This window comes from Prionailurus bengalensis, chromosome F2, assembly GCF_016509475.1.
Source record: "Prionailurus bengalensis isolate Pbe53 chromosome F2, Fcat_Pben_1.1_paternal_pri, whole genome shotgun sequence".
NCBI lineage: Eukaryota > Metazoa > Chordata > Mammalia > Carnivora > Felidae > Prionailurus > Prionailurus bengalensis.
In genome coordinates this window covers 80,375,466-80,392,950 of record NC_057353.1, presented here as the reverse complement: position 1 = coordinate 80,392,950, position 17,485 = coordinate 80,375,466, and the positions used below count along the sequence as shown (strand labels likewise).

Below are 17,485 nucleotides of genomic sequence, written 5' to 3'. Positions count from 1 at the left end.
TGACTTTATGTTATGAGACACGGTAACGTCTCTATTTCTAGACTTGATGGCCACTTTGTATGTAGTGACAAGGCAAGGTCTCAAAGGCACCTAGTGGGAAGACAGCAAACTCCAGAAGGGTCTGTTTGATGCCATATGTTTGAAAAATAATGATACACTGTATTTCTTTTTATGTACCTACATATTTATGTAAATGCATGGGTTTGAAAAAGGATAAAGTCGCTTTGGAGAGGAGGATTGGGATGCGGAGGTAGTCTGGGCAGACTTCCAGCATGATCCATATTCGAAATTGGCAGTGCTGACGTGGTCATGCAAAACTTGTGTCGCTCGAGATGAACAAAGGAATGCATTGTTTTTTTAAAGAGAAGACTTGCCCATGGGGCACCTGGGTGGCTCAGTCGGTTAAGCATCCAACTTCTGCTCGGGCCACGATCTCACAGTTCATGAGGTCGAGCCCCGCACATCGGGCTCTCTGCTGTCGCTCAGCCCAGAACCTGCCTCAGATCCCCTGCCCTCTCTTTCTCTCTTCTCTCTCTCTCTCTCTCTCTCTCACACACACACACACACACACACACACACACACACACAATAAATAAATTTAAAAAGAGAAAGAGAGAAAAAATTCGCCCAGAATTATGGCAGAAGGGCACTCCAAGAAAACAGGAGTGTGCCAGCCTGTCTGGATCAGCAAACAGCTTCAAACCTTGCTGTTGCCAGCTGGCAGCACGCGGCTCCGTGCCTCTGTGTCCCGTGCGTGAGAGGAGAGGGCGGTGCTGACCTCCGAGGCTGCCGTGGGGGCTGAGCGGCTTGTGCGTGTGAAGGGCCTGCTGGAGGCCGAGCGCTGGCATCTTTACGCCCAGTGCGTGGACCCTCCGTGCGGTTCGAGCCTGTGAAACAGCACAGGGAGCCTTCGGGGCTGCGGCCTGTTGAGCGGACGTTCAGCGAAGGTGTCGGTCCAGGGAGCCAAAGGCCCGTAGTCCGGGAACTTTGCTTTCAGCGAGACTCGGCGGAAAGGAGGAGCTAAACACGGGGACCCGACAGGCCACACGCCCCCGGCCAGCTCCTCCGCGGTTCAGCAGTTGCCGAGGAGCCCCGAGTCAGGTCTGGTCCCCAGGGCTCGGCGGAGGGGTGCGGCGGGGAGAGTGGGGAAGGGGTGCGGGCCTTCCCCTGAGGAGGAAGAAGTTCTGGAGACGCACGGCGGTGACGGTTGGACAGCGGTGTGAACGTACCTGGCCCCACTGAAACGTACGTGTAAAAATGAAATGATGGAAAGGGCGAATTTTATGTCGCTGTGTTTTGCCACCATTAAAGCAGAGAGAGACCAAGAAACGGGAAGGAAGGAAAGGCAGTCAGTCACCGGCCAGTCCCCGGGAGTCGGTCAGTGTTCGTGAAGGGAAGGGACCTCGTGTTTTACGGTCAGTGGCCGGGCTGTCATAAAAATCACGGGGGGGGGGGGGGGAGGGATTCCTTGGGTTTGGCACAAGATGATGCGAGGTGACGGCACCTCCTTTCCCAAGAGAGTCAGCCTCTGAGGCCTGGGAGCAGAACGTGGGTGGTATCGGGTGCCTTGTCTCGGCCCCTGCGGTGGCCAGGGTTCCGTAGGGCCGGTCACCCGAGCAGGGTCGCTTTGTAGCACGTTAGGGTGATCCCGACGTGTGATGACCGAGCCCCAGTGGTGTGCCGAGTTCTGCCAGGGGCTGGATGCTGCTGGGAGCGTGGGATGTGACTCCTGCCACCAAAGAGCCCACTGTGTGGTACCTGAGTGGGATCATCGCGGCGACGATTGGTTTGGGTTCAGCCTCGGGCAGCAAGTGTTGGTAGAGACCACCGTCTCAAGGGCCAAGGGCACGGCTTCCCTGCTCTGGACAGTACACACCTGGTCGCCTCAGCACGGGTGTCTGAGGAGTGTGCCCTGTTCTCTTTTCTGCCGCTTCCGCCGTAGGAGAAACGTCTGCGTGCCCATGCGTCTTTTTTCTAGGCTCCTCACGCTGTTCCGGGGTCTGCTTGCCCTTCCTTCACCATAGCACCGTCCCTATCGCTGTACCCCTCACGCGTCCACCTCGTTCCTGCTCAGAGTGTGCCAGCTGGCCTCTGTGCCCATACTCCCAAGTCCATGTGAGACATTAGTCAGGGGCACCTGGGTGGCTCAATCGGTCGAGTGTGGGACTTTGGCTCGGGTCACGATCTTGCGGTTCGTGCGTTTGAGCCCCACATCCCGCCTGCTGCTGTCACCCTGTCGGCACAGAGCCCGCTTTGAATCTTCTGTTCCCCTCTCTCTCTGCACCGCCCCCCCTTATGCATGCTCTCTCTCAAAGAAATAAATAAAACATTAAAAAAAAAAAAAGAAATTAGCCATTAAATTCCATCAAATAAATCCCTCTGGATTTTTCTTGGGATTGAAGGAGTGGTTTTGTTTGGAGAGAATCGAATATTCCAGTCCATGATGATGGTGTGTTAGTTGATTTATTTTGTTTTGTTTTGTTTTGTTTTGTTTTTAAACACTTCTGGTATTTCCAGTTCCCAAATACAAGATTTGTGTGTGCCACTCGGAACTAGTTGTCCCCTGTACCTCATTCCGCTCACCCTGTGGGTAAATCCATCACCTCGTTGGGACGTAAGTGACCACACCACAGCCCCACATGCTCTTGTCCCATCTCAGCGCAGAGAGGGACAGCAGGGGTGGTACTTTCCTTGTGGAAGGGGGGGGGAAGGGGGAGGCTGATAGGCAGAGTGGCCACTGATTCTGGAAACATGTATGAGTACATAGCAAACGATGTCTTGATATCATGTGGCATTATACAGTACGATCATTTAAATCTGTGTTTCCAAACATGACCATCCTGTGTAGCCGAGTAACTCAGGAGGTCCTCTGCTGTCACAGAAACTCATAGGAGAAGAAAAAGCGTAACCCCATAAATGCAGTTGCCACAAACCAAAGCTTTGTGGTACATCTGTGTTTTATAGAGAGGTCGAGAGGGTGGGGCAGCAGATACACCTGTGTGGGGGGGTTCGTACCCCTTCCCCTCATGACACTCATGTGTGAGACTGGGCTTCCTGGTCTCTTTGACGATTGATTTTGCCCACAGGCTCCTCCCCTCCCTCCCCACTCCCCCCTGAGAGGATGGGCAAACGAACGAGTGAGTGAGTGGACAAATAAAGACTTAGTAATAAGCCAATCAGAAAAGGACAGCATGTTTTTGTTCATATGTGGAATTTGAGAAACTTAACAGCAGACCATGGAGGAAGGGAAGGACAAATAAGTTACAGAGAGGGAGGCAAACCATAAGAGACTCTTGGATGCTGAGAACAAACTGAGGGTTGATGGGGGGGCAGGGGAGAGTGGGCGATGGGCATTGAGGTGAGGAGGTTGGGATGAGCGCTGGGTGTTGTGTGTAAGCGATGAACCGTGGGAATCTACCCCAAAACCAAGAGCACACTGTATACACTGTATGTTAGCCAGCTCGACAATAAATTATTAAAAAAAAAAAACAAAAGAAGCCTTCGTACTAGGGGAATGTGTGCATTTGTGTGCATTTCTGGAGAATCTGCCATGTGCTGGGCCCTGGGCACAGATAAAAGGGCGAGGACTCTTTGTGAAGCATACAGTGTTTTTCTGCAGGTTCGTCTGGATTTTCAACAAATACAGCCCTAATGTCCACCAATAATGGTGGTTTTTTCAGCTTTACAATCCTCCTCCCTTTCTTACCCTACATGGTGACCGTGGCCTACAGCCCAGCACTGAGCAGAAGCGGCCAAAGCAACATCTTTGTTTTATTGCGAATCCCAGAGGGAGATCTCTCCCCAATGAAGGACATTTCCATCTGTTCCCTGGTTTGCTAATTTAAAAAAAAAAAAAAAATTGTGAATGGGTGTTGAATTTTAGTAAATGCTTTCTCCTACATCTTTGAGATAATCCTAATTTAAATTTTTTTTACATTTGATTTTTACAATATAAGTTTATCGAGATATAATTATGTACAACAAAATGCATCCATTTTTAGTTAATGAGCTTTAAAAAAACATACGTCCACATAACAAGGACCTCAGTCGAGGTGTGGGACATCCTGACGGCCCCAGAGCTCTTTCCTGCTCCTTCACAGCTAGTCCCCTGTCCCCTGCCCCCGGACAGCCTCTGAAGTGCCTTCTGCTAATGTGGATTCCTTTTTGCCTGTTAGAGAGTCTCATGTGAATGGAATCATACAGCATACACTGTTTTGTGCCTGGCCTCTGTCCTGGGCATGTTTCTAAGACTCGGCTGTCATGTCGCGGGTACCAGTAATCCGCACAGTGGGATAAGTGCCCCGTTAGAAATTTGTGCCCTCATCTGTCTGGTCACCCAGTTGACAGACATAGGGGTTGTTTCCAGTTCAGGACTGTTCTAAACCTTTGCGTGCAAGCATTGATGTGTCATTACTGGGTATTATTAGATGGCGTGGTCAATACACACATTTATAAGAACCTCCCCACCTCCTCCACCCCCACCCCCACCCCCACCCCCGGAACTGTACTTTCCCAGCAGCTGTGTGTGAGACTGTCACCCTTCCTCTGCCTGGTCCTGCTCAGTCATTTTAGCCCTAGCTGTTGGGTATGTGGCGGTGTCTCTTTGTGGGTTTGTTAGCATTTTCCTCCTGACTAATGAGGAGCACCCTTTCCTGTGCTTATTGGCCGTTTGAGTAGCTTCTTTGCCAGTGTGTCTGTTCTTGTCTTTTACCCATTGTTTAAAGTTGGCCTCTTTGTCTTACGGAGTTAAGAGAATTTTTAAAATATATCATGCATGCATGTCCTTTGTCAGATACGTGTTTGTATTTCTCAAATATTTACTCCCATCCCCGTGTCTTGCCTTTTCCTTTTCATAATGGTATCTTTTAAAGAGTAAAAGTTTTAATTTTTTTTTAAATATTTATTTTTGAGAGAGAGAGAGAGAGAGAGAGGGAGAAAGTAGGGGAGGGGCAGAGAGAGAGGGAGACACAGAATCTGAAGGAGGCTCCAGGCTCTGAGCTGTCAGCACAGAGCTGGACATGGGGTTTGTGACCTGAGCCAAAATCGAACGCTCAACCGACTGATCCACCCAGGCGTCCCAAAGGTTTTTAATTTTGATGATGTTTTTCAATTTATTAATTTTTTTTTTTTTTGGTGTTCATACTGTTCATGTTCTAAGAAATCCTTCTCTTTTTAAGGTTCATTAAAGATTTTTCTCTTATGTTTTCTTCCAGAAGTTTTACAGCTGTAAATTCTACTTGATGTCTGTAATATGTTTTGTGTTGGTTACTTTTGTCAGATTAAATCCAACCTTTCATTCCTGGTATCTGGCCAATGTTGACACAGTGTCTATATATATATATATATATATATATATATATATATATATATATATATACACATACATACACACACACACACACTTTTTTAATTTATTTTTTTAATTTAAATCCAAGTTAGAAAACAATGATTTCAGGAATAGAGTTTAGTGATTCATCACTTACATATGACCTCCAGTGCTCATCCCAACAAGTGCCCTCCTTAATGCCCATCACTCATTTAGCCCATCCCCCCACCCAACACCCTGCCAGCAACCCTCAGTTTGTTCTCTGTATTTAAGAGTCTTTTATGGTTTGTCTTCCTCTTTTTATCTTCGTTTTGCTTCCTTTCCCCTATGTTCATCTGTTTTGTTTTGTAAATTCCACGTATGACCGAAATCATATTGTATATGTTTTTCTCTGACTTATTTCACTTAGCATAATGCATTCTAGTTCCACCCATGTTGTTGCAGATGGAAAGAATTCATCCTTTTTTAATCGAGGAGTAGTATTCCATTGTGTATATGCACCATATCTTCTTTATCAGCTCATCAGCTGGTGGACATTGGGGCTCTTCCCATAATTTGGCTGTTGCCCATAGTGTGGCTACAAACATGGGGGTGCATGTGCCCCTTCGAAACAGCACCCCTGCATCCCCTGGATAAATACCTAGTAGTGCCATTGCTGGGTCGTAGGGTGGTTCTGTTTTTAATTTTGTGAGGAACCTCCATACTGTTTTCCAGAGTGGCTGCACCAGTTTGCATTCCCACCAGCAGTGCAAAAGGGTTCCACTGTCTCCACATCCTCGCCACCACCTGTTGTTTCCTGAGTTGTTAACGTTACCATTCTGACAGGTGTGAGGTGGTATCTCATTGTGGGTTTGATTTGTATTTCCCTGATGATGAGTGATGGTTGAGCATTTTTTTCACGTGTCTGTTAGCCATCTGGAGGTCTTCTTCGGAGATGTGTCTGTTCGTGTCTTTTGCCCATTTCTTCACTGGATTATTTGTTTTTTGGGTGTTGAGTTTGATAAGTTCTTTAAATAGATTTTAAATACTAATCCTTTATCTGATATGCCATTTGCAAATATCTTCTCCCATTCCGTGGGTTGCCTTTTAGTTTTGCTGATTGCTTCCTTGGCTGTGCAGAAGCTTTTTATCTTGGTGAGGTCCCAATAGTTCGTTTTTGCTTTTGTTTCCCTTGCCTCTGGAGACATGACGAGTAAGAAGTTGCTGCAGCTGAGGGGCGCCTGGGCGGCTCAGTCGGTCAAGCGTCCCACTTCGGCTCAGGTCATGATCTCGCACCTCATAGGTTCGAGTGCCGCATTGGGGTCTGTGCTGTCAGCTCATAGCTTGGAACCTGCTTTGGATTCTGTCCCTCTCTCTCTCTGCCCCTCCCCCACTTGCTCGTTTTCTCTCTCTCTCTCTCTCTCTCTCTCTCTCAAAAATAAAAATAAACCTTAAAAAAAAAAACAAAGTTGCTGCACCAAGGCCAAAGAGGTTGTTGCCTGTTTTCTACGATTCTGATGGCTTCTGTCTTATGTTTAGTCTTTCATCGCTTTTGAGGTTATTTTTGTGTCTGGTGTAAGAAAGTGGTCCAGGCTCATTCTTCTGCATGTCGCTGTCCAGTTTTCCCAGCACCATTTGCTGAAGAGACTGTCTTTTTTCCGTGGAATATTCTTAACCTGCTTTGTTGAAGATTAGTTGGCCATACGTTTGTGGGTTCCTTTCTGGGTTCTCTATTCTGTTCCATTGATCTATGTATCTGTTTTTGTGCCAGTACCGGACTATCTGGACGATTACAGCTTTGTAATACACCTTGAAGTCCGGAATCATGATGCCCCCAGCTTTGGTTTTCCACGCTGTCTTATTTTTAATGTGTTGCTGGACTCAGTTTGTTAATACAGTTGGCCCTTGCACAACACAGTTTGAACTGCATGTGTCCACTTATATGTGAATTTTTTTCAATAAAGACAGTTCTGAAAGTAAATATGTTTTCTTTTCCTCATGATTTTCTTAATAACATTTTCTTTTCCTTAGCGTACTTTATTGTAAGAATATAGCATGTAATACGTATAACATACAAATTTGTGTTTATCAACTCTGATACCGGTAAGCGTTGGTCAGTAGTAGTCTATTAGGAGTTACATTTTGCAGGGCGCCTCAGTGGCTCAGTCGGTTAAGCATCTGACTTCGGCCCAGGTCATGGTCTCACGGTTCGTGAGTTTGAGCCCCGCGTCGGGTTCTGTGCTGACAGGTCAGAGCCCGGACCCTGCTGAGTTACATTTTGGGAGTGTCTAAAGTTTTGTGTGTGTGTGTGTGTGTGTGTGTGTGTGTGTGTGTGTGTGTGTGTGTATGGGGTTTTGACTGGAGGTGTGTTCACTCCCAACCCTTGTGTGGGTCAAGGGTCAACTGTGCTTTGCTTCTTCATCCATGTTTATAAGTGAGACGGGCTGTTGATCACCTTGTTGGGTTTTGAGGTAAAAGTTTTGCCAGCCTCATAGAATGAGTTGGGAACCTGTGTCCTCTTAATTCTGGTCACGATAATTTTGAATTCAGTTGGGTGATTTGTTCTTTGAATGTGGGTGGAACTGTCCAGGGGAGCCATCTAGACCTTGAGTGGGCAGTGACATCTTGACCAAGAAGATGAGGATTTTGAAGCTTGGAGAGCAGTGGTCTGGAGACAGCCTGTCTCCGGGGGCCCAGAGCAGAGTGTGGAGACCCAGGAGAGACTGTGCCCTGGCTGCTGGTCAGGAACGGCAGACTTGGAGGTCAGAGGCGCCCTGGTTGTTGCCGGGGCCTTGCACCTGCCCAGGCTGTGATCTCCCTCTCTGTCAGAGGCCTGGTGATTCTCTGTGGAGCCATCAAACAAGATGTTGCCCAGAGGCTCTGTTTGCGCCGAAGATCCCCCCCGGGCAGTGGGTATTTGGGCAGGATCGGCTGGATCCCTAGAGACTTCTCTGCCATGATCAGCACAGTTGAAGGTCAACTGGGCAAAGCCAGTTTGAATAAGGCAAGTCTTCTTAGGCCAGCTGTCTTCATTTTCTGGAAAAGGAATGGAATGAATTTCTGATTCTTGCTTCCTGAAGGATGACCAAGGCTTTGCCCCAGAGAAGCACCCTTAGAACCAAGCAGAGCTCAGCTCTCCCTTGAGGGGGGCAGTCTCTAAAATGTCCTCTCCCTCCCCTCTTGCCACAGTGCATCTCTCCCTGTCTGCCACATCCCATGAGCTGCTATTTCCTGACAATGACTGAGATTTGGAGCATGCTTCCCTTACGAGGACCTTCGGGGGCCAGGCAGGCATCAGGGCCTTTCCTATCTGTACTGCTGACCGATGGCTCAGTCGGCCGAGCGGCCGACTTCAGCTCAGGTCACGATCTCATGGCTAGTGAGTTCGAGCCCCGCGTCGGGCTCTGTGCTGACAGCTCGGAGCCCGGAGGCCGCTTCGGAATCTGTGTCTCCCTCGCTCTCTGCCCTTCGCCTGCTCACGCTCTGTCTCTTTGTCTCAAAAATAAATAAACGTTTAAAAAAACAATGCTAGTCGAGAGGTGCTGAGTGGGGCTCTCTTGAACAAACACGCGGAGAGGGTGGGCGGGCACTGCTTTGCCTGAGTCTTGAGCCGGCGGGATGGCTCGGCTGTCTCTGGCCGTCCAGAGTGTTTCTGCACACCTCTCGGCCAGTAGTGCAGTGAGGAGGGAGGGCCCCGGGACCACTCGGCGCTTACGGAGCACTGCCACGGGACGGTCTCTCTGTGTCCGCTGGAATTCTGGTGCCGTCATGCCGGGGAACACGCGGCAGCAGCAGCATCTGAGGGGCTTAAAACAACACACATCCTGTTTTGATGCTCGTGGCCCTTCAGGTCATTTGTCCCTGCTGGGTTAGGTTAGACTTTGGCTTTGAGTCGAACGTAGGGGTCTTTGTTGTGGACCCCGGACTGAAGGGGCATCAGCAGGGGTGCATACTTACAGCAGATCACGGGAGCGCGAGAGGCCGAGACAGTCACACAGACCCTCTGGAAGCCTGTGCTTGGAGCAGACCCTTTGCCTTTCCGGTGACCAAAGCAAGGTCACGGCCGGGCCGGGGTCATGCCGTGCTCTGGGGGGAGGCCTGCGGAGTCCTGCAGTGACACGCGTGGTGTCCGATCCTACAGCTTCGGGAACAGGAATCCCATCCATGCTGGTCCTGTCTTCAGCGCCTCCAGGAGGTTCTGGATGTGTCTGTTGTCTGCTCTGTGTTGCGTGCACAGTGCCTGGCATGGAGAGAGTCCTCCCGTGTTTGAGTGGCCAAACGAATGAGCAGAAACCCAGCGAAGGTTCTGGTTTGATTGTTTATAGAAGAAAGCTGAAAGTCGTATTACTGGAAGGAGCCATAGGTTGTACAAAATCGCTTATAAACCAGTGTTAGAAGAATGTCGTCTTTCTATTCATTTCTCAGATTTTATTGACCTTTTGCTTGAATTGTCTTGTTTCAGGGAAATAGTGGAACATATGGTCCAGCACTTTAAAACACAGATCTTTGGGATCGGAAACCAGTGTTTGATGGAAGAAAGAATCTCTACACAGCGATGCCCCTCCCAATCGGGAGGGATAAGGTGAGCGCACAGGGGTGCGTTGGGGTCAAGCAGGGTGCAGTGAAGGCAAAGGCAAACCTGTCGTCACGTGCTAAGTCACCCGGGAGAGAAAGCTGCGGTCGGCTCTCCGCTTCGTCCTGCGGCCACAAAGGCCGCTTTCCGTGTGTTGTGCCTTCAGTGTTAGAGGGCTCAGTTGGCTCGGGTCAGAGACAGGAGCTCAGAGCTTCTTGGAACGAGCCTTTTAAATGTGAAACACACATGCCACAGACCGTCAGACAGGAGCCCGGGTAGTAAAAGCCCTTTGGAAGAGTATGTTTGCAGAGGTGAAGGCGCGTGTGACGGTGGCCGTGAGGCACAGCTGATTTCTGGCTGAAATAATAATCGCCGACTAATTAACCAACCCTGGTTGTTTCAAACTGTCGCCTTTGATGATTGCTTTTGTCCTTATCATGGCTTTACTTCAAGAGGGCTACAGTTTCTGCCTAGACGTTGTCACTTCTTGGCATTTCTTCCAACAGATGGGCTGATCCGGGATGGTAACGGGTCCTGTTTATTAGAAGAAGAGCAAAGACTCAGCTCAGGAATAATCTTCACATGAACCTTAAAGACAAAAAAAAGCACGACAAAGAAACTAGTAACTTAACAGCTGGTCCAGTGCGTGCAGTAAACTCGATTCCCGTCGAGAATGACCTGACCAGTTAGCTTCGTGAGCCCCGGGGCCCCGGGAGGAAGGCAGCTCGGTGCCTACGGAGTCTCACGCTGCTGGCCACTGAGCTGCACGTTCTCCAAAGGCATCAAGTGTTCTAGCTTTTGTGTTTTTTGATCGTCTCAACATGACTAAGCTCCTTGCGCTGGTCTCGGTTGCCAGGAGACCGGGTGGTCTCGGCTCCCAGCAGCGTGGCTCCGAGTTGCGGTGCTCTGATAACGGTAGAGGACGTTGTGGCCAAGGGAAGGCTGGGTGCTGATAAGAGCTCCGTACCCACTGGTCTCCAGGGGGCCCCGAGATAACGGCGGTGCCCGGCGGGACATTGCAGGGCTGGGCGCAGGGCGACTGACAGGGGCGTTCTGAACTTGAGGGAGTCCCGGGGCCGAATGCCTGTGCCCCGAGTGGGATCGCGCCTTACAGATAAGCGTGCTGGCGCATACGCTATGTATCGATTGTGAAGTGTTATGTTGAATGTGCGTGTTTGGTTTTGTGTAAAGTTGTACAGGAGAAAAGCATAAGGAGTTTATTCGCAGTTTATCTGTGCATATTTCTAAGTAGACACTAGGCGGGGCATAGGAATAGTTTTCCTTGGGAAGGGGTGAGGGGAGTTGATCCAGTGTTCCCATGCGCAGCTTGTCTGTTGTGGAAGTTAACAGGCTCTCTGGGGTGAAAACAGATCTGAGCCGAGTCCTGGCCGTGCCCTCTGCTGCGGTGTGGGACCTTGGGTAAGCCCGCCCACCTGGCCAGGCCCCAGGTGCTTCCATAAAGGAGGGGGGCGTAGAAGCCACCTCCCGGGGTCCCGGTGACTGCCGAAGGGATCCACCCTGAAGAGTGCGTCCCCTGGTGGCCTGCTGCCTGTGCCCCGGACGCAGTTTCGGGGGGCAGGAGGGCGTCTGCATTTCTAAGGAGCACTTCTGGGTCCCAGATCCTACTTTGAGCTGTCCTGTTTGAACGTACGGAATTGCAGCGCCTGGGACGTGGCACACGCCTGGCAGACGTGGACGGCTGTGGTTGGTGGTCTCAGAGGTCTGCGTGGCCCCCACCCCGTGCGCGCTGTCGTCCCCCCACCAACCCCCGTACCTGGCGGACGCTCAGTGTCTGTGGACGAACGTAGAGAGCCCCACCCCCACCCCCCTGCCACTCCTTCCAGCCGTTAGGTTTCTATCAAGTGGTTGCGATACGCAGACTTCCCTCTCTTCTGTTGGGGAGCCGACACGATGTGGCTGCCTTTCTGCTCCTCTGTCCTTTCACCTCGTGTAGCAAAGCGTCTCTTGTTTTCTCTGACATTTGCTTTTTTCTGCGAAATGCCTTCCTTGTGTCGTGGGCACCTGTGTAGTAAGAGAGAGGATCCCATGTCTGCCAGCGGCTGGACGGCGCCTGCAGGCGGCTCTCGTCCCCCTCCGCACACACAACGTGGCCCGTGGCCCTTCCTCGGGAAGGCTGCTCTCGTCATGTACCCTTCCTCCGTCCTGCCGAAAGAGCCCGCCCTCCTCACCCCCGGCCCTGTGTGGAAGGGGAGGCGCCCTGACCGGGGCCCAGAGGCCCTGTGCCCTGGGCCAGGCCCTCACGTTTCACAGCAGGTGGCAGAGCTCAGAGGACTTGCATTTAATTCCTGGGCTCTCTCCGCGAGATCAGAACGTGCGTCATGTTGGGTTCCTGGCACTGGGCCCGGCCTTGGGTCCTCTCTTTGGGTCTTCGGCTTCTTGTAGCGACAGGGTCTGTCTGTTCAGGGACGGCACCGGCGCCTCTTTCCTGGAAGCAAGTGTCCTGTCGGGCCAGGGGTACAACTTGAAAGGGATGCAGACCCTGCACAGAACGCCTGGCGCTCCTGCCTCATCACCCCTGTGCCCGGGCAAGCCCGGGCCGTGAGCTGCTGACCTGGCCTGACAGGAAAAGGCATTGGGGGTTCCCGGCGGGGCAGCGAAGCTTCCGGTCAGCAGGCTTGCGGGAGGCCGGGGGGTGGGAGCCATCCTTCAGGGCCCTTCCCAGGGCAGCACAGGGGGGAGGGATCCCCTCGGCCTCGTCTGCTCTTTGGGGCGACTCTGCTGCCTCTTGGCACCGAGGGGCCCTCCAGTAGAGACACAGCACGTGTCACAGGGCCTTGAACCCAGCTGGCCTGGCTCAGACCTGATACCTGACAGAGCAGCCACTTAACACCTGCTGGTCCCACCCGAGGACGGTGACTGAATTCCCAACTGCCCTCGTGGATGTGCTAGGAAGGACTGTGGTTTTTGTCCAAAGTAATCTGGAGGGATGACAGTTTGCCTTTTGAGAAGATGGGTTGCTGTACATTCGCAGGAGGCCCCTGGACGCATCTAACACGAGATGGGACCCGCCTGTCCCCTTCTGGGAGGAGCGAGGCCTGGAGCTTGGGCGCTGGCTGCACCTGGCTCAGTGCACAACCCGCCCCACGTGGCCTCGACTGCACAACAGCCCAGTCTTAGAAAAGAAAACCTGGTCGAAACACACCTGCTTCCTTTGTCCACAGTCTCTCTGTGTCCCTCACGGGTCCGCTGTCCCTTCCTCTGTTTCCTGGCCGTGCAGACACCAAAACGGAGCCCCCCTATTGCAGCTCTGAGGAGGGAGTTGAGCGTGTGCCTTTGCCCTGTCTGGAGACCCTGAGTTTCACAGCTGGCTCCCCACCCCCAGGCCTGGGCTGTGTCCCTCTGCTGCTGTTTCAGGTGTCGGTGCTCAGAAGACGGTGGCCGCGTTCCAACAGTTGTAGCTGTGTCACAGGCAGCTTTTTACAGGCGCTGTCGCAAGTGCCCTGGGAGGCAGGTGGGCTCGTGGCCCGTGTGCGCAGCCGGGGAGCCCGACAGGGCCCTGCGTCCCGCACAACTCGCATTGGTGGCCACGGGCTGCTGCGTCGTCGGGACTGAGGGCGGTGGGTCCCGGCGTGTGGCCCAGACCGACAGGAGGGTGTCCTCAGGTCGTGTCACAGCCACAGCCTCGCGCTGCCCTGCCCACGATGGAGCATTTCCGCCGAGGTCTCCGCTGGCCCTGAGCCTCTCGAGGCGCCGCGCTGGGTGGAGGCTGCCGTCAGGCCTGGAGCACGTGCGGCTCCCTGCGTGTGGGCCAAGGGGAGGCTGCAGTCCACTTACAGATTTCCAGAAGCATCTTGTGCTGAGGAAAATACAGCGCCCTGAGAAAACCCCCCCCCCCACTCCCCAGTGCTCGGAGGCATTTTCCCCAGCTGTAGTGAGGTGTAATTGACAGATAACGTTGCACATTTGTAAAGCGCATGTGACGATTTGACGTTCATCTACGTTGTGAGATGATCCCCATCGTTAACGAACACATCCGTCACCTCATGTAATTAGCACTCTTTCGGTTGTTTGCACTTTGTCTTGATCGACCTGGCAAGATTACGGCATCGTGATGCTTTTCCTGCAAAGAAAAGTTTGGTACGTTTATCTGAGTGCCTCGTTACTTCATAAAAACAGCGTTTGTGCCGGAGGCCAGACTATGGCCTCCCGCCTCGGCCCCAGGCGGCCCTGCACACCTGTTCACGCGGGACACAGCACCCCTTCCGCCCGGGGCTCCAGAGACCATGGCTGTGGCTGGGGGGGGGGGGGGGGGGGCATGTTCAAACTTTTATTTTCTAACCGGAGTGTAGGTGACATACTGCACTGCATCCCGTGCGCGTTCCCAGCATTCGACGTGGCGACACCAGTCCTGTACGTTATGAAATTCTCCCCGTGATGAGTGTGGTCATCGTCTGTCACCACATAAAGTTAGGACAGCATTCTGGACTCTCTTCCCTCTGCTGTCCTTGTCATCCCCATGAGTCGTAACTGGAAGTCTGTGCCCCTTCATGTAATTCACCGTCCCCGCCTCCCCTCTGGTGACCCCTAGTCCTCAGTATCGAGGAGTCTCTTTCTGGCTTTCCATTTGTTCTTTAGTCTTTTTTTTTTTAACTTTTTTTTTTTTTTTAACGTTTATTTATTTTTGAGACAGAGAGAGACAGAGCGTGAACGGGGGAGGGTCAGAGAGAGAGGGAGACACAGAATCCGAAGCAGGCTCCAGGCTCTGAGCCATCAGCCCAGAGCCCGACGCGGGGCTCGAACTCAGGGACCGCGAGATCGTGACCTGAGCCAAAGTTGGACGCTTAACCGACCGAGCCACCCAGGCGCCCCTGTTTCTTTAGTCTTTTAAGCTCCAGATATAAATGAAGTCATATGGTATTTGTCTTTCTCTGTTTCACTTGGTACAACATCCTCTGGATCCATCCGCATGGTTGCCAATGGCAAGATCCCACGCTTTCGTGCGGCTGACGTTCCGGTGTGTCCGGTCTTCAGTCCGTGGATGCCCGGGCTGCTTCCGTGGCAGTGGTCACATGGGTGCATGTGTTTCTTCAAATTAGTATTTTCATCTTCTTCAGCTAAATACCCAATAGTGGAATTACTGGATCACGTGATGCTTCTGTTTTTAACTCTTTTTTTTTTTTTTAATGTTTGTTTATTTTGAGAGAGAGTGCGCACACACGTGAGAGTGTACAAGGGGCAGAGGGGGAGAGAGAGAGAGAAAGAGAGGGAGGGAGAACCCAAGCAGGCTCCGCACTGTCAGCACAAGAGCCCAGCAAGGGGCTCGAGCCCAGGAACTGTGAGATCATGACCTGAGCCGGATTCCAGAGTCAGACGCTTCCCTTACTGAACACCCAGCGCCCCACTTCTGTTGTTAACTTTTTGAGAACCCTCCACGCTGTTCTCCAGAGCGACTGCACCAGTCTGCGTCCCCACCAACAGTGCACGAGAGTCCCTCTTCTTCACGTGCCCGCCAACTGTGCTTAATTGTTCGTGGTTTTGATTCTAGCCGTCCTGACAGGCGAGAGGTGACACCTCACTGCGGTGTCGGCCCTGGTTTTAGCAGCCGTGTGTGTGTGTGTCCGTCACATACGGTGTTTCCTTCTGGAAGAGGCCCTACCGTCGTGCCCTTCTGTGGCTGGGCTGCGGCCACTTGCTGGTCAGGTCCACGCGCCTGGAAGTGTCCTCTCTGTCACGGTTGTCTCCTCGGCTGGGCCTCCGGCCACATCCGGTCGGTGGCTGTCAGGAGTGACGGCACGCGGTGCTGCTGGTGACTTCTCTGGTTCTCTGGTGACGTCTGGACGCGGTGCAGTGAGTGCGCGAGGGGGGATGTTACCCAGGGGTTGAGAGTGCCTGCTGGGAGCCGACAGCAGGCCTGTCGAATGAGTGACGAGTGAGGGGTGAGTGACGAGCGAGGGGCGAGTGACGGGCGAGGGCCGAGTGACGGGCGACGGGCGAGGGGGCGAGTGACGGGCGACGGGTGAGTGACGAGTGAGCCGGTGCAGCCCGAATGCTCCACATGGCACGTGACCGCTGGCCGGAGGCCATGCCAGGCAGGTGGGGCAGAGGCAGCGGGATGGAACCCCTTCCCTCTGGGACTTGGAGGCCTGGGAGCCGGGATGGGGGGAGGTAGGCTGGGCGCACGGGCGGTGGCTGCACATGTGTGTCGTCTTGCCCTGAGTGTGATAGTCTCCAGTCGGCACGTGGGGAGTGGAAGGCCCCTGCCTGGCCCCAGCCCGGCCTCTGCCCTTTCATGGATGTGCGGCCTTGGGCTGGACCTTCCGTCGGATCTGTGTTTTCTTTTTTTTTTTTAATTTCTTTTTTTTAACGTTTATTTATTTTTGAGACAGAGAGAGACAGAGTATGAATGGGGGAGGGTCAGAGAGAGGGAGACACAGAATCCGAAACAGGCTCCAGGCTCCGAGCTGTCAGCCCAGAGCCTGACGCGGGGCTCGAACCCACGGACCGCGAGATCATGACCTGAGCCGAAGTCGGCCGCTTAACCGACTGAGCCACCCAGGCGCCCCAGATCTGTGTTTTCATGTGTAAAAATCACTGGGGGCACCTGGGGGGCCCAGTGTGAAGCGTCTGACTCTTGATTTTCGCTCCGGTCAGGATCTCACAGTTTGAGCGTCCGAGCCCCATGTCGGGCTCGACGCTGACAGCTCAGAGCCTGCTTGGGACCCTCTAGCCCCCGTCTCCGCTTGCTCTCGTGCTGTCTCTCAAAACAGAGAAGATGAACGTTAAGAAAGAAAATAGTGAGCAAAGTCTCAGTTACTGGGATCTTTGGTTATTTAAGGATAAAATGTACGTAATCTGTGATCTGTCAAAGTAGACATTCCGTGACGATTGGGAAGTATGGTTGACAAATACCGAAACGGCTTCAGGCACCGAGTGTTGCGCGTGCCCTGTGTTCAGGATGACGTCATCAATTACCAAATAATTAACTGCAAGATTTTGCGTGGTGAAGCGAAGTGATGGGGGTGAAGGAGATCCAAGCATCACGTGGAGCGGGGTGAGGGGGCGAGGGGCGCTTCAGAGATGGGAGAGAGAGAGAGGGAGACGACTCGGTGTCTGCTTCAGGGACTGAGCCTCTGACCACTGTCCAGGACGCCAGCCACTGGCCGTGCGGGGCTGTGTAAATGTGGGTTGGCTAAAAGTTAACAAAGCTGAAAATTCAGTCCCTCGGCCACACCCTCCACATGTCAAGTGCTCAGTGGCCACACGCGGCCCGTGGCTGTCATCCTGGGCAGCACAAGAAGAGACCGTTTCCATTATCACAGAAAATTCTATTGGACGGAGCCGTTGTGGACCATTGAGCAACTGTTGTGGCAAATATTCTGAGGGTTTGCTGAGAATTTTAATTTCTTGCCAGGAGATCCTCCTGGGTCTTGCAGTTGAGGCTTTTCTTCTCTGCTTATTTTGTGCCCGGAGATGCTGGTACCATTGGGGCACAGACAGTCCCGTAGGACAGCTTCTGGAAGTGGTGGGGGAAGAGCCCCGTGCGTGTCCCCACCACCGCATCCTTGATTCAGACGCTCCTCTTCCCACATTCCATCGTGAACCTGTTCCATCAGAGAGGAAAGCTGAAGGCATTGTAGGGGTGCACA

At 52.5% G+C, this 17,485-nt stretch overlaps 1 protein-coding gene across 1 annotated transcript in view; it reads left to right on the top strand.

Annotated features, from left to right (window-relative positions):
* AGO2 (argonaute RISC catalytic component 2) overlaps positions 1-17,485 on the top strand; it is a 114,901-nt gene that overhangs the window by 59,162 nt on the left and 38,254 nt on the right. Inside the window, 2 exon segments of the mRNA XM_043601850.1 lie at positions 9,768-9,811; positions 9,814-9,887. Of these exon segments, the coding sequence (XP_043457785.1) occupies positions 9,768-9,811; positions 9,814-9,887 (118 nt within the window).